Source organism: Nothobranchius furzeri, chromosome 18 (genome assembly GCF_043380555.1).
Source record: "Nothobranchius furzeri strain GRZ-AD chromosome 18, NfurGRZ-RIMD1, whole genome shotgun sequence".
Lineage (NCBI taxonomy): Eukaryota > Metazoa > Chordata > Actinopteri > Cyprinodontiformes > Nothobranchiidae > Nothobranchius > Nothobranchius furzeri.
In genome coordinates this window covers 12,514,789-12,530,424 of record NC_091758.1, presented here as the reverse complement: position 1 = coordinate 12,530,424, position 15,636 = coordinate 12,514,789, and the positions used below count along the sequence as shown (strand labels likewise).

General features: G+C 44.3%; 1 protein-coding gene across 3 annotated transcripts in view; it reads right to left on the bottom strand.

Moving 5' to 3' along the window:
- The window catches only part of smg1 (SMG1 nonsense mediated mRNA decay associated PI3K related kinase), a 138,572-nt gene that overhangs the window by 64,785 nt on the left and 58,151 nt on the right, over positions 1–15,636 (bottom strand). For 2 of the 3 annotated variants that reach the window (XM_015968926.3, XM_070546966.1), the window contains 9 exons: positions 14,837–15,063; positions 14,236–14,435; positions 13,100–13,261; positions 5,235–5,392; positions 4,992–5,125; positions 4,538–4,849; positions 4,296–4,437; positions 1,795–1,945; positions 1,375–1,495 (listed from right to left, as the gene is read on the bottom strand). In XM_015968926.3, coding sequence (XP_015824412.3) covers positions 1,375–1,495; positions 1,795–1,945; positions 4,296–4,437; positions 4,538–4,849; positions 4,992–5,125; positions 5,235–5,392; positions 13,100–13,261; positions 14,236–14,435; positions 14,837–15,063 — 1,607 coding nt within the window. The remainder of the gene's footprint in view (positions 1–1,374; positions 1,496–1,794; positions 1,946–4,295; positions 4,438–4,537; positions 4,850–4,991; positions 5,126–5,234; positions 5,393–13,099; positions 13,262–14,235; positions 14,436–14,836; positions 15,064–15,636) is intronic. The other variant, XM_015968927.3, reaches the window with a different exon arrangement.

The following is a 15,636-nucleotide window of genomic DNA, read 5'->3' as shown; positions in this document are numbered from 1 at the left end:
AACCTGAGCTGGCCACCTACTTGTGCGTAATCAAATGTCTATAGGGGACAAGATATAGCCATGAGGTTCACTTTTGCCTCAGACCGACTTATTGCTGTTTTATGGTGTGGCTGAATCTGCGATCCGCTGCCGCGCGGACTGGAATAACAAATGCTGCAGTAACATGAGTTGTTGTCAGGTTCATGAGGAGTCGCTGGCTGGAGCGGACCCGACTTTAATACGTCATCCCAAAATAGAAGCTAATATCTTAATTTGACCTGGAATGAAAAATGTTATAAAACCTCTTAAAAGTTTTTATCACAGAGGAGGCAGCGCTCATTTCTGTCTTCAGTCTGACGGCGCGCCGGAGTTTGCGCAGCGTGCACTTATTGAATCTGTGTGTGTGTGTGTGTGTGTGTGTGTGTGTGTGTGTGTGTGTGCGGCACAGCTCCATGAGCCGCTCCAGTCACCGCGTCTCGTTATTTGGCGCTATTTAAACCAATGTTGTAAAATTTCTTCTGCCCAGCCCAGATGTGCTCACATGTGCACCCGTGAGCCGTGGATCCGCTGGAACGCGTCTGACCTCTGACAGACGCACTCTGAACTTCAGATCTTCATCATTGATTTATTTAGTTACATCCACAATGTTCTGTGTGTGAGGTTTACAACGTCAGAACACCTGCATGAGACAGGTGTTAATTACAATCTGCCAGAATGACTCGCCACCTTCAGATTTCTCAAACACCGTTAAAAATGATCAAATACAGAACATATCAGCGTGCGCAGGCCAGAGTGCTGAAACTCGGCGCATTGTTATTATGAAGCTAGGGCACACGTGGAGGACACGCGCACAAATATACATGTTTTCAATTACATTCATTGGGCCCACTTACTTTTTCTTTGGCCCACCCACAAATGAGTTTCTGGCTACAATAATGGTGACACATGACAAACTTCTCTGAGCTCTGCAGCCATTACACTTTTCACCTCGCGCACCCCCTAGCGGCAGCTCACGCACCCCTGGGGGTGCGTGCACCACACTTTGGGAATCCCTGCAGTAGAGGATACTCGGCATGTGTCTGATGCTCTCTTAAGTCACATGATCTACAAATCTATCTTCGTACATCCATGTGTTTGGAGATCGTTTTGGGCCGCTGCTGTAATAAAAAAAGTGAGACGCGAACCGGAAAAGCTTCTGCCGATCACAATTCAACAACAGATTATGAAAGAACGGATAACGCTCGAAACGCGCGGATTCATCCCGATGTAAGAGGTGAGTCTCCGCTTTGTTTTGGTTGTTTTGGCGTCGACATCATCCTAGCGCGCAACGTTCTGAGACTCTTAAAAACAGTAAAAACGGTGAGAAACGCTGGCAGCGAATGAGTAAATAAGTACCTTTGAGTCTGTGGAGTAGTTGTCTTTGGAACATGGAGTATCTGAGAGCCTGGAGAAAGAGCTGAACATCCTGTTGCTTACACGAGTTTAAAGCCTCACTGCTGAGAGGGATGAAGGAGTCCTGTTTAACAAACAACAACAACAAAGACACATGGTCACAACCCTGGTTTGCGTCTGGTTTCCATTGATTCATTTGGTTTTCTCCCTTCTGCTTGTTCCGGGAAACATCAGATCACAGACCAACCAGAACAAAAGAGGATTATTGCTCTTCACAAACTTCAAAGAAGACGCCAGTTTTAAAAAATCTTTCATTTCAGAACCAAACTTGTACGTAGAATCGTGACAGAACTGTACCTGAAAGTCTTTGTGAGACTGAATTTTCACTACATGGATACAAACGAAGTGTGTGTTTGTACGTACATCCTGTCCCATAAGTGTGTTTTCCAGGGCGAAAGCACAGTGGAGCTGCAGCGTAGGAAGAGTGGGCAGGGCGTCGGAGAGAGTCAGCGTCGACAGACGGAGCGGGCCAAGGCAGATCCTTCCGGTCTGTTTCAAGCAACGCACCAAAGTACTGCAACGCCGTACAAACGGAGTCAGGGAAGAAACACAGAACAAGTGTACATGCACATAAGTAAAGACAGGAAAATCCCTTTTGTCCCTCAGTGGGGAAATGTTGGCAGCAATACACAACAGGAGCAAATAGGATGCTAACAAAGGTTAAAGGGTAAACATGGAAACATAGTTCAACCTATGGAAGACAAAAAGTGTTTAAGTCTTAACGTAAAAAGATATGTCATGCTATGAATTTCAATTCCAACAGCTCTGCAGTGGTCTCTAGTATAAATTAATGCCTTCTGAGTTGAACCATGTGGGGAAAAAAGCTCTGGCACTCCTGCTTCAGGAAGTAGAAGTGAGCCAAGATGAAAGAGGAGTAGAAAACTACAGGATGTAGCGTCTTACTTCCTGATTTTTGGACATCTCTGCTCTGATTGGATAGAAGCAATACGACTACCACTGACTGTTCGCTCTGCATCGTTGATGTTTTATCTCCTCGAGGAGTTCTGCTGTGTGGTGGAATTGCCAATGCCAACAGTTAGCTTCTACTAATTGTGACGTTCTACAGCCTTCCACGTCGTGACTCTAGATGGGTGAGCGCATGAATGTTAAGTGACAGTGTGACGTAGATCTGTCAGGCTTTTTCAATCCTAGGGTTTCACCGTCTGTTTTCTATCAAAAGTAAATGCAGATATAGGTGTAGGAGACTATTTTCATGTTCAGTTACCAATCGTATTCCAAACACAACAAGTTGAAAACAAACTCTCAGTGAACCTGCCCAATTTCTAACTTTTGATCTGCGGTTAACGTTAAATAAGTGATAAAACAGGAGCTGTTCATGAAAACGCAACAGTGTTGCTCTAAAAGTAGAGAAAAGCCAAAGAGGTCAAAGCTGGGGGTCAGTGAAAATTTCAGGAACATCAAAACTTGAACACAGAACTAGGGATGTCCCGATCAGGGTTTTATACCCTCAAGTCCGAGTCATTTGATTTTGAGAACCTGCCGATACCAAAGCCCGATCCGACACTTTCGATGGACATTACATTACACAAGAATAAAGAAAGCGAAGAAACAGATCCAGTGTTCCTTATTTTTTATTTAATTACCTTATTTTAACATTTAACAACTAGAGCTGGGTATCGATTTAAATTTATAGAATCAATTCAATTCCGATTCTCAAGAATTAGAATCGATTATCACAATAGGACTCGATTCTATCCGATATATCGATTCAGCTCAGTGAACTCTTCTTTTTTTGCTGTTACCTTTATTACATGACTATGTAGTTGTGTAGTATATTAACACTATTAACATTCAACAAATGATTGAAATATTGTCCACTTAAAACGGCTGTGTGGCCCAATCCAACCAGAACCGTGCTTCTCACAAACATGCTGTCAGGCAGAATTAGCAAACAGATCCAGGACAGAAGTCAATAACTGCATCAGTGAACTGCTATTGGAGCACGCACACACACACACATGCACGCACGCACACACACACACACACACACACAAAATTTTTTGATTTTATATTGGCCTCACTCATCAAGTTAAATGCTTTTTAGCAATATTGGTCAGATTTTCTGGGCCGGAACATCTTCAGGACAACGTTCCCTTAAATGCGACCCATTTGTTTTGTTTTCTTGGTTTTTGTTTTCCTGTCCTGTCCGTCTCTGATCGTCCTGCATCTCCTTTCAGTCCTCCAGACAAACTGCTGCCTGCTTCCTCATTTTTCACCTCACAAGTTACTTTTAACTAATAGAACAAATGGCTCTACTGACCACAAGAATGGCAGAGTGTGCGCTGTGTTGCTTGGCCGTGCGAGTGACGGAGACCACCGGTGATGAGCGGCAGAGCACGTCCGGTCAATCAGAGTCAGATTCGAATAAAATACAGACGTGACCAGAGAGAATATGAACGGACATGAACGATCGTGTGTTAATTATATATTTTCTGGGTTTTGCCACTTTGAGAATGTTACTGTGGCCGTGCTCAGAAAGCAGCTGCCTGGAGCGCACGAATAATCAGCTCTCTGCTCAAAAGAATCCCAGCTACGCGGAGAGTCCATAAATAATATAAAATAGGTAAAAACTGGATCTTTATTTGGGCTCCCTCTGGGTGTGTAAGTTGAGAGCTTCAGGGGAGCCCGACAACCTGTCAGGAGAACCAGGTTCCTGTAATTTGAACCCTGTACCCGAGTCCAGATCGGGACATGGCGCCCGATCCGAGTCTGAAACCATGTGATCGGGACAGATTTCCAATCAAGTGATGGGATCGGGACATCCCTACACAGAACGATGTGGACCATTTTGGACATAACTGTAAAATGCTCAAACAAACATCAGCATGAGACATCCTCCTTACTCTGAACCGGATGTAGTCCTCTGCTCCTGCTGCTCACCCGTTTTCACCATGGAGCTAACGGCACTGCGAAGGAGCTGCACCTCAATGGCTCTCTGCAGCTCAGCAGGATCTGGACTCAAGCAGGGAAGAAGCTTCTTCAGATCTGAAAACGGCATGCACAAACAAACAGACACTATTGGTTTCGTTGGAAAAACTTCAGTATCTTTGTACAAATCAACAAGAACCTTCTTATCCACACCTACCAAGTTTGTCCTTGCTGTTGGAGATGAAGCTGTAGTCCTCCCCAGGAAGGAGCTCCAGCTGGGCTCCACATTCTGTCAGGTCTCCCTCCTCAAAGCGGCTCAGAGCCTGGATGTAATTAAAATCTGCCCTCAGGTTGATGTTGACAGGATTTGTGGAGCTTTGTTTGAGGGTACTGATGGTGGCCTGCCACTCTTTCACCGAGGCCCAATCGCAAAGTGAGCTGTAACACTGACAGGCCTTGTTAGCCAAGAAGTTCACCACCTCAGGAGAGCAGTCAGTTGACTTTAGCAGCACTGTCTTCCTGTTGTCTCCTAGTCAGAGGAACACCAAGAGATTGTACTTGATAAAGATGATCTTACTGAACATTTCTCCTCTAAATATTAAAGCAAGGTTTCCCACTGAGCAAATCAAGACAAATCAAAACATCGTTAACCCTGAGGTGGAGCAGATTACCATTACTGGCGTGTTTAGGGCTGCTTGTGTTGTTGGAAAGTTTCAGCAGGCAGCTTTCAACGTTTTTGATGCTGCAGTCCATCCCAGTTACTGCAGAGAGCTGGTCCTGATACTCCAAAGCTGCTTTCTCAAACCTACATATGCACACGCACACACACACACACAAAAGTGCAAGGCAAAAGTGTTAAAAGCGTAACATATGGCGTTTATTATTTTGCATGTGAGTGATGAGAGCGTCCGTACCGTCCTTCAGCCTGCAGAGCTACCGATGTCAGCCAGCCCAGACTCTTGCCAGAGATGAGGAGGCTCCAGGCTGCCAGACCCTGGATGGCTTCAGGACAGCGCAGCTCACACAGAGCCTCAACCAGCAACGCCAGAGGGATCTCCAGCTCTGCAGCCTGCTGACCCCAGAAACCATGCAACCAGGAAACACTTGAGTCACATATCTCATTTCAGAAACCTTTCCATTTGTTACAACTAGGGAGGCCCAGACCCAATTACGTGATCGGAAATTGGTCCTGATCACGTGGTTTCACACTTAAAGTGAGAAAATGTCCGTTTCTGGGAGTAAAACAACATACGAGGTTTCCCCTGGTTATAAAATTGTTAGGTGTTGTTAGCAATAAACACCGTCCACAGGCTCGGGGATTTATGCATCCTCAAAGTCCTTCAGAACTATATATGTGAAGACTACACCGCCCGTTCGAGACGGAACTGATGCCATCCTCCCCCGACCGTACTGACGCTAATGTGTAAGCGGCATTAGTAACAAACTGGGACTTATTGCAGACTGGTTATATGCTCAAAGGGACAAGCCAAAACAGGAAGTAGTTTGTTTTGAACGCAGCTCACTGGCTCATGTCTTGGTGAATAATAGGCCTCTTTTACAAAACAATGCCGCCAATTTGCCGCAAAGCTTAACTGGCAACTAGGAGCTTTAGGTCTCTTTTGTACATTCATTCAGTGTTTATCTTCCTTATCCATTTTTTTTTTTACACAGTTTAGTAAAAAAATATTTTTTACCCCACATGTTTCTGCTAGTATCTCTAGCCTTCATCAGAGATCGCCGGTGTTGGTGGCGTCACTTCCTTTTAGGTGTTTATAAGTGTTCAGACCATGACAGTAATGTGGCACAATCGAGTCCCGTGTACCAAAGATATGGGGCGGTCTCTGCGCGGTCACAAACATAACTTGGACATAACTAGGGTTGGGCATTGCTTGAATTTGAACGATTTCAATTCCAATTCCTTGTTTCGATTCTGGTTCCTGTTCCTATCGATTCCTGATTCAGATTCTTTCAAGTGGCAGGATCCAAAAACATTAAAGAGTTTTAAGTGAGCCGCCTAACCACAGGTCTTACTTGATGAAATAATCTGAACTTTTACATACGTTTTAATTATATGAACAATATCACCTTCATTTAGACAAAAACAAGATTTCAAGAAAGAAACAAAAAGACTTCACTCGGTACAACGAAGGTACTATGGGCCACCACGCCCTCGTGTGGCTTGTCTGAAGACACATCGAATTACGTCTGTAAAGGAAAATGAGCTGTGTGGAGGCTCCCGCCCTCCACTTAAAAGCAACAGCAACACCACCGTTCCTATGTCCTAATGCTCTTCACCTTGCTGAAAACACATCTTTATTAGCTTTATTAGCCATCTTAACTGCTCGCTGGTGCTTCTCTGCTGCCCTCTGGCTGACATTTTGCCCACTGAGCACAACCTTTTCATGGCTCTTCAGCTTTTTTCGCCTTTGTGCTTCACTTTTCTCATCATGAGCACCGTGTCGGAACCAGGTAACCAAAAGCCTCCTTCACGTCCATGTCCTCAGGGCTGCGGGTTTTCTCTCCATGAGAAGGATCTGCACGAAGCCTGTCCTGTCTGCCTGGAAATTCTGCATGCTAGGAGAGCACTTTCGGACCCTTGCGAGTTCTGTGGCAACCTCCGCCGCCCCACATTTGAACAGTGTTGGGGTCCTGCCCTCATGAGGAAATTACTACGCAGTATTTTCTCCAAAGGACTATGCCATCTACGCCCTGAAGCGTAGACAATAAAGCATATTGATATCAGCGCCAGCAGGGACTCCATGTCCCATGATCCTCTGCAGCCGGCAGCAGCTTGATGATGTCATCACGCGATGCCAAGTCTGACCAGCCAGTGGATACCGGCCCATACAGAGACCGCCCGCTGGACGAGTCTATAAAGCCGAGGCGCAGAGCAGAACTCACTCTCTTCCCGTCCAGTTCATCTGGTGTAAGGAGACCCCCCCTCCTCTGCTCCTACCGCTCCAGACAGCGTGTGCATGAGGCCTAGCTGCTGAGATCAACGGACCAACGCCATCTGATCTGCTCAGCCCCGGACAGAGAGGGACGCCTTGTGTTCGTTCATTCAAGATTTCTTTTTTTTATATCTCTCTTTCTCTCCCGCTTCTCTAATAGTCCAAACAAGCGGTCGACCACGTGACTGCTTTAAATTAACAGACGGTCTCTCTCTTCCGCACCAAAAGCATCAACGGACCATCTCGAAGTAAGCTTCGTCTCTTTTATTGTTTAATATCTAAGTTTGTTTATGCTGTGGCCAGGCTGACAGACTGTTTAGATATGTAATTTGCCTTTATGACTGATCTGTTGTTTTTTTTTCTTGATCTTTGTGAAGCGATTTGAAGTGTTTTGATTAAGTTTACTGTGAACGTTTGCTCACACCGTCAATTACGCGTGTTATCAGGGTTCTACACCCACTGATTGTGCGTGTTTGGGAAGACAAGCTAAATTCCACACATACACACACACACACACACACACACACAGGGTCCGAAATTAAATTTTTTACTCACCGGCCAAGTTGGCAGGTAGATGATGAAAATCTACCGGCCAAGCATATTTTTTACCGGCCAAAATTATAAATGATTTAGATCTACCTAAAGCATGTAATTCTATATTATGTTGATTCCAAACAGAGTGACAAAATAATTAAAACATCAATTAATAAGGAAAACAACTCTTTTGTCATTTTTACTATTTATTTATTTATTTTTAGAGATGTTTTTATGAACTCTTTCATTGAAATCTAGTCAGACTCCTTGTTTTCTCTGTCCATGAAGTCTGGCCTCCTGCTTCTGACACCGTCTTTGTGCCAAAGCATTACAGCCTCATTTGGATCATAGTCCTTGATCTCTGGAGAACACAGCTGCACCATGAGAATATCTGAAAGTGTGTCAGGAATAGGGTTGTCACGGTAACCGGTGTAGCAGTAAACCCCGGTAAAAAAGTTGACAATAAATAATAACAGTCTTGTTTAAAAAAATATAAATATATTATCTCGGTGGATTACCGTGGCTGCGGTGTAGGCGCGGTGACCCTTACCAGCCACCGTATCATCTGCTGGAAGTTGCCGGCGGCACATGCGCACTTTGTTGTTTACGACCAAAACTTTCTTTAAGCTAAAGCTGAAATAATGGCAGGAGGAGACGGCAGCACTCGGGACATTTATTATCCCTCAAAGAAGACAAAGTATGGGCATTTTTTGGATATTTGAAGAATGCCGAGGGCCAGTTGTCTGTGAAAGGCAGCAACGCTACGTGGCCATCATAATGTAGCAATTGTCTTACGACTCCGCCATCTCCAGGTCGCCACTTTTCACAAAATCTTCTGGTTGCCACTGGTCCTGGTGGTTTTTCTTCCAGTTCGACGAGTTTTCTTTTGGGAGGCTGGCTGACTCCAGTTAAAAACCGCCACATTTCACCGCTAGTTTTAACACAAAGCTAACTGCTAACTTGATAAACTGATTGAATGGGATAGGTGGAAATGCCGTTGGGTGTGGCGTTCACGTTTCGTGTACGTTTGTGTAAGTTGCATGCAGGAGGGAGGAGTATCAGAAGTCCGTGGAAGATGACTGATAAACATAACTAATTTGGTGCAAACATTTACCCGCCAGGTGGCAGGTAGAGCTCAAAAATTTACTCGCCAAATGGAGCAATTTACTCGCATTTGGCGAGTGGCGAGTGTTAATTTCGGACCCTGCACACACAGTTCGATCCTTTGGTCAGCCGAACAAAGGATTCGCCATTATGTTTTCGAAACTCCCTCCAGTTTGGTAATCAGCCTAACTCTGCCTGGTTACATCATCAAGCAGCCTCACCATTGCTGATCACATAACCATCTCACCCCACCGGTCTGATTAGATTGTTACTTCACATTATCATTCCATGGTTTCATTGCTTGTTGTTTGTTTGATAAAATCAGTTGGTTGATATTGATTGGCTAACGCTTTGAAGGAGCTAAGGTGATTATATTAGTCAATAAATGCTAATGCCAATTAAGTTTTGTCTCAAGTGAATTTGTCTGTGTTGGATAGAATATGACCGCTGCTCGTTAAAAGAATTTTACGAACTTTAGACAGATTGATAGAGGTTTGGATTCATTTTTCCCCTATAAAAAGGGGTGGTGCCCCGAGGCATATCCACGGATATCCTAATTACGTAATAAATCGGTAAATATTTCCATATTTATGAATTTTATTGATGAATCCAAAGGGTAAGTAAAGCTTACAAATTATTTGTTGGCTAATAACCACAACAACAGCGTGTGAAATTCCTCCAGCACCTCATGGGGGAACCTACGTTTTCGCAGCATGACCCCATGCTCCCCGAGTTGGCTCAACCGGCTTCGCCCGGTTCAAACGAGGATGGCCTCACGATCGATGTCCCCGCTACTAGCTGGGCAGATCAAATGGAGGTGGCAGACAGACTAGCTGAGCCTGACCTGGAAGCTTCCCTGTTTCTCCCTCCTGAGGAGAACATGGAAGACGTGCTAGACATTTGCGTCGACAGTCAAGACCTCCTGGACGACGAGGATGCTCTCCTTACCTCGGACAACGCTACCGCTGCTTTAACTCCCGACTTTAGAGAACACGCGTTTTCTGCAGAGGAGCAGCTGAGAAGCTGGAAGTGGACTGTCCAGCTCCTGCGCCAGCACAGAAGGGGGTCTGGCTTTGTTGTTTTTTTCCTCCCTTCTGAACCGGCTATGGCAGGGGTGTCAACGAAAATTCCCACTGGGCCAAATTGAAAAACTGGGACAAAGTCGCGGGCCCAAGTCATTAATTTTCAAAAAGTGACGGCAAATGTGCACATTTTCCTTTATCTACAAATATTTACTGTTGAACTTTTCCATTTGTAAACACACTTATTTTTGCAGCAACACTGAATGTGGAATAACCAAATAACACACGAGCAAATCGACTTAATTAAGCACACCGGTGGTATTCGTTACCTTTTTATTCTCACTCCTTAAATTGTGGATATATACACAGCATTTTTTTAAAATATTTTGAATCTTTTAAGTTTTTCTGTTTTATGTATCCTTGTTTACTCTTTATTCTTATTTTTCACTCTTCTTTTCTGCTCCTGTGACACTAAGCTTTCCCCACTGAGGGACAATTAAGGCATTCTATTTCTATTCTGTTCATCTATCTGTAATCTTTCCAGTTCCTGTTTTGAAGTAGGTTAAATCTATTTTCACAGGCCAACAACAGAAATACGATAAATTGTAATCCTCTTTTATTAAAATGCAATATCTCACCTATCAACTTTCATGCTTTGGAGATGAAAAAGTGCAGAAAAACCAGAATAATTCAAGCTCAGTTTGCTCCACTCTGATTTACTGTGATGCTCACCTGTTCCAGCCAGACACCTGCATCTCCAGGCTTAGGCTCTGAGCTGAGGAACTAAGTTCATCAGTGAGGCTCTTGTGTTGTTTTGTTCATCTTCATCACAGACAACCTTTGCTCACATAGGTTTGTGCTGCTGAACATGGAGAGCATTTGAGCAGCTTGACCACACAGTTGGGTCAGTGTGTCGGGGAGAACAGTCACAGAGTCAGACTGACTGGCGCGTGCTGCTACACTGGAGTTGAATCATCCAGTCTAGAAGTTGGTTGGTGCGCTTTCCATGTCAGCAGCAAACAGATTACTGAGCAGTTAATATTTATTTATGGGCTTCAAAGTCAGCAAATTGCTGAGTAAACTGAGTAAGACGAGTGTTGAGAAGTAGCGTAGTCTTGGTACCCAGAGGCCATCAATCTGATGATTGGAGGCTACCCACCAGACAGTACCTTCTGTCTCTGGCTCAAGGGGAGGTGTTGCACCTTTGTCCACACCTGTGAAAGCTGCAGTCCTGCCTACTGAAAGGTCCAACCTGTTAGCTGAAAGTCTTCCCCCGGATGCGGTGAATACTATTCAGAGCTCGAGAGCATGCTCCACCGGGGGTTTATATGCCTATAAGTAAGGGAGTCGTTAGGGGAATTCCTCAAGGATCCTCACTTGGGCCTTTATCATTTTCAATTTCAATAAATGAACTACTTCTCTGTTGTACCTCTTGTTCGATTCATTTCGCTGATGGCACTATTTTATACTGTTCTAAAGCTAACAAATTGGAAATTCAGGAGATCCTTCAGCTTAATTTTAACAAGGTACAGCATTGTTCAGACTAAACTTCTCAACAAATCTAAATCATATTCTATGCTCCTCCAGAGATAAAACATTTTTTGGACTCTTCAAAGGAGCTCTCTTCTGACAAACTTAAATACTTGGGGGTTTGGTTAGAACCTGATTTATCCTTTAAAATCCACATTCAGAAAATCTCTCAAAGTTAAAGGCTGCTTGAAAACCCTATACCAATCCATCAACTGTTTTGACCTTTCAGTAAGGAAGCGTAGGATGACTCAACTTCTGTTTCTGATTTTGGATTATGCTGATATAATTTACCAGACCTCTACAGTTACATGTCTTCAATCCCTTGATATCATATTCAATAGTTTATGTTGTTTTGTTCTACGTTGTCCTTTTAGAACACACCACTGTCAAATGCATGATCATACGTTCCTACCCTCACCTATGGTCATGAGCTTTGGGTAGTGACCGAAAGAACAAGATCGCAGATACAAGCGGCCGAAATGAGTTTTCTCCTAAGAGTGGCTGGGCTCTCCCTTAGAGATAGGGTGAGAAGCTCGGTCATCCGGGAGGGGCTCGGAGTAGATTTGCAGCTCCTCCACATTGAGAGGAGCCAGTTGAGATGGCTCAGGCATCTGGTCAGGATGACTCCTGGACGCCTCCCTGGTGAGGTTTTCTGGGCACGTCCAACCAGGAGAAGACCTAAAGGTAGACCAGGACACGGTGGAGGGACTATGTATCACCTGGCCAGGGAACGCCTTGGGATTCCCCCGGAGGAGCTGGCTCAAGTGGCTGAGGAGAGGGAAGTCGACTTAGGCTACTGCCCCCGCGACCCGACTCCAGATAAGTGGAGGAGGGAGGGAGGGATGGATGGATGGATGGATGGATGGATGGATGGAGGGAGGGAGGGAGGGATGGAATTTAAGTATAAATAACGGAGAAAGTTCAGCAAACGTGTTTGCTTACATTTTGGCCACTGTGCGCCTGCACATTGTGAGGGTAAGGAGGGGGACCCGAGGCTGCTCTCAGGGTCTCTGCGGGCTGCAGAGTAGAAGCGACAGACAGCTGGTGTGATCAATTCTGAAAGGTGCTGATCAAAATTAGCAGATCACGTTTTTTTGGCTGCGTTTACTTTCATTTTCACTATAGTTGCCGGCCGGAGTTCGCCGGTAACTCCCCACGTGATCATGAGACACCCTCTGTTGTTCCACGGCGAAATATCCATTCTCAATTTAGGCTTTGCCGTAATATTACTACCAAGCTGGGCGGAGTGAATGTCGCAACATTCCCAAATCGCCATGCCGCCTGGCGCATTCATAACACCACGGTGGCAGTATTATGAAGACTTGCCGACACAATGTGTCTTATTAAAATGGCCTCAGAGGGAGAGGGGTGAATGTTAATACACTAAGAAAGATAAAACTAATTTCTAATCAAGCGTCTCCCGCTTGCAGACTGGTTCTCTACAGGGAAGCAGGACTTGAATGGATCTGACCTCACGGGTTGTCAGGCCCCCTCACGAAACATCAGCTCGTATCAGTAGGTAAGCAGCAAAGATCTTAGTAAAACATTCACGTTTCATTTTAGTTGTTTCTTTTCAGGACATAATCTTCAAACACCTTGTAAACTTTCCCAATAGCTAACTTAGAGTTGGTGTCTAACCTGTGTGCTGCTGCTCTTGAACTCTGTGAGCAGGTCGAAACCATGGCGTACAGTCACTGCAGGCTGGCCAGAGAGAAGGCCAACCCTCATCAGAGCCAGTCGGATCCTTGTCAGCCAGTCTTGGCAGGTCTGACGGTTTGTGTGGAAGAACGTCTTAATGCCCTGAGAGACAGACAAGATCTTTTACTACATAATTCAGTGGTTCCCAAAGTAGGGGTCAAACCCCACACATCAAGCACTAAGCTAGGGCATGAAGTTCATCTCCAGGAATCAAATCAAACAGATAAATTATTTCAATGACATATTTGAACAACTTTTATAAATGCTGAAAGAAATGAATATAAAAAAGTACTACAATATACCTTATTTATCTTTTTAATAATGTGTATGTAGTACAACCAGTTCGTTTAAACGTCACTACCTAAAGTCTGGTAAACCAGTTGTCCCCAAACCTTTTCTCCTGGACCTCCTTTTGTTGCACAAGAAAATGTTAGCCACGTGCAGGAGTTGCACCGGCAAAGGGAGGGGGTCAACGCTGGCTGTGAGTAAACAGTTCTTTTGTCTTATTGTTAGCGGGGTAGTAATAGTCAGAATAATAAAATTATTGTTGAATTCAAAGGTTTTTTACTTTTAACACCAGTTTGTGTGTTCTCCATTCTTGCTGTTTATCATTTATTACAAATATTTGACAATATTAAAATGAGTTTTGAGGATTTTGTTTCTGATAAAAGAAGCCATAGTTGTTTTATTTTTATTGACATAGGTTTTTGAGAGATTTCTTTCACCAAAATTGCCCTTGTATGTTCTAAAAGTTTGATGATGATACAAGTAAAAGGTTAATGCATTATTCAACACCAAATTTCATTAGAAAAGTTGTCTAATTTGCTGTTACTTTGGCAAAAATAAACATTCTTTCTCTTAATCTGTAAGTTACCAGTAGAATGAATCGAGGTTTAAACGCAGCGCTTAGATTGCGGGTGTGAGGCCCTGAGCGCTAGCTTTGATTTGGCACCGTGCCTTTGGGAACCACTGTGGTAAACACTCCCGACATTATTGTGAGATAATGATGCCTGTTTGAATTAGTTGAAATGATTTCATGATCAACCAGGTGCGGTCTGTTTTTGGTTTTAGCGCACCTTTGGGGGAGCAGTGAGAGCGTTGGCACAGCCTTCGTAAGCGTTGTACATCAGCTTCTCCAAGTTCTCCAGGTACTGAAGCAGCAGACTGAGGCGGAGCTGATTTGAGTGGTGACCATCACCATCACTTCCACTTCCAGCCCATGCTCCAAGGTCCTGTTCTGGGTTCAGGCTGTGAGCAGCCAGGCTCCTAATCATCCCTTAAACCAAAGATCAGAAAGAAAACTTGTAGAACATTTGGGTGCAAGTTCCAGGTCTGCCTTGTTTTCCCAGCAAAGTAGCAAAACATATGTGCAACATGGTAAATACTGCGCAAAGGCAGAGCTAAAGCCATAGACTGCAATCATGAACATTTTATTCAAAAATTAAATGTTCAAAGGCTTAAAGTGACTAAGATGTACGGTAATAGAGTGCAACCACAACACTGGAAGCACCAATGCTGGTGCATATTAGCATAACAGGGATGCTGCCAATTATCAGAGTTTGAGTTTCTGGTCAGTCGGACTGGGACTCGGGCGAGCGAGGCTTACATCTGCGATCTGTCGCTTTTTATTTGGAATAGAAAAAAACCGTAAGTTGAAACCCAAGCCTGCGCGTTTACCTTCGATGGTTTGGAAGGTGTCCTGGGCTCGACCCAGTGGTGTGCGAAGCTTTGACAATACAGTAAACTGAGCCGCTTCCCAAACGGCCCACTGCCACAGCACCACCTCTGTTTTCAGCAGCGCCTGGGACACCACATCTGGCCTGCTGCCATCGGCACTTCCACGACCATCCCGCTTCTCAAGTCGCTGGCAGCTGTAGTACAGGCGCTCCAGCCACGGCTCTTTGCTGGGAACAGAGAAATGTGGCGCTTAGGAGAAGAAATCTGACCCACAATAACACCAACCCCAATCTGAGAATTTAACCAGCTGTTTTTTCTTGGTTGATACCGCCCATCTGGACCAAAGACAGAGCTGAGGTAAAGAGGTTTGACTATATGAAAATGATTAAAATCACAAGGAAGCACATGGCTGTTTTTTCTGGAACTGCGCTGCTCTGGGCGGCTGCATGTTGGAGTAGCTCTGTTGACTATATGCAAGTTTTGCCTTTTCTTGGGCATTTTTTCTTCTAGTTTCTCAAGAAAAATTGTATTTTTTGGACATTTTACTTTTCTGTTTCTGGTGCTGTGAAGCTTGGAGGATTTTAACTGCTATTTTTTTTAGCTTTTTTCACTTTTTGAGCATTTGTTATGATGCGTAACCATGGCAACAAGCTGTTTAAAATTATGTTATTTTTCTGTAGATTACTGAATTATATTGGAACAGTACGATGGAGCTAAGACCTGTTGTCAGCTCAGAGCTCCCGGTGGAAGTGCAAAGAGCACAGACATGAAATATTGAACAAGAGTAAACAAACTGAACT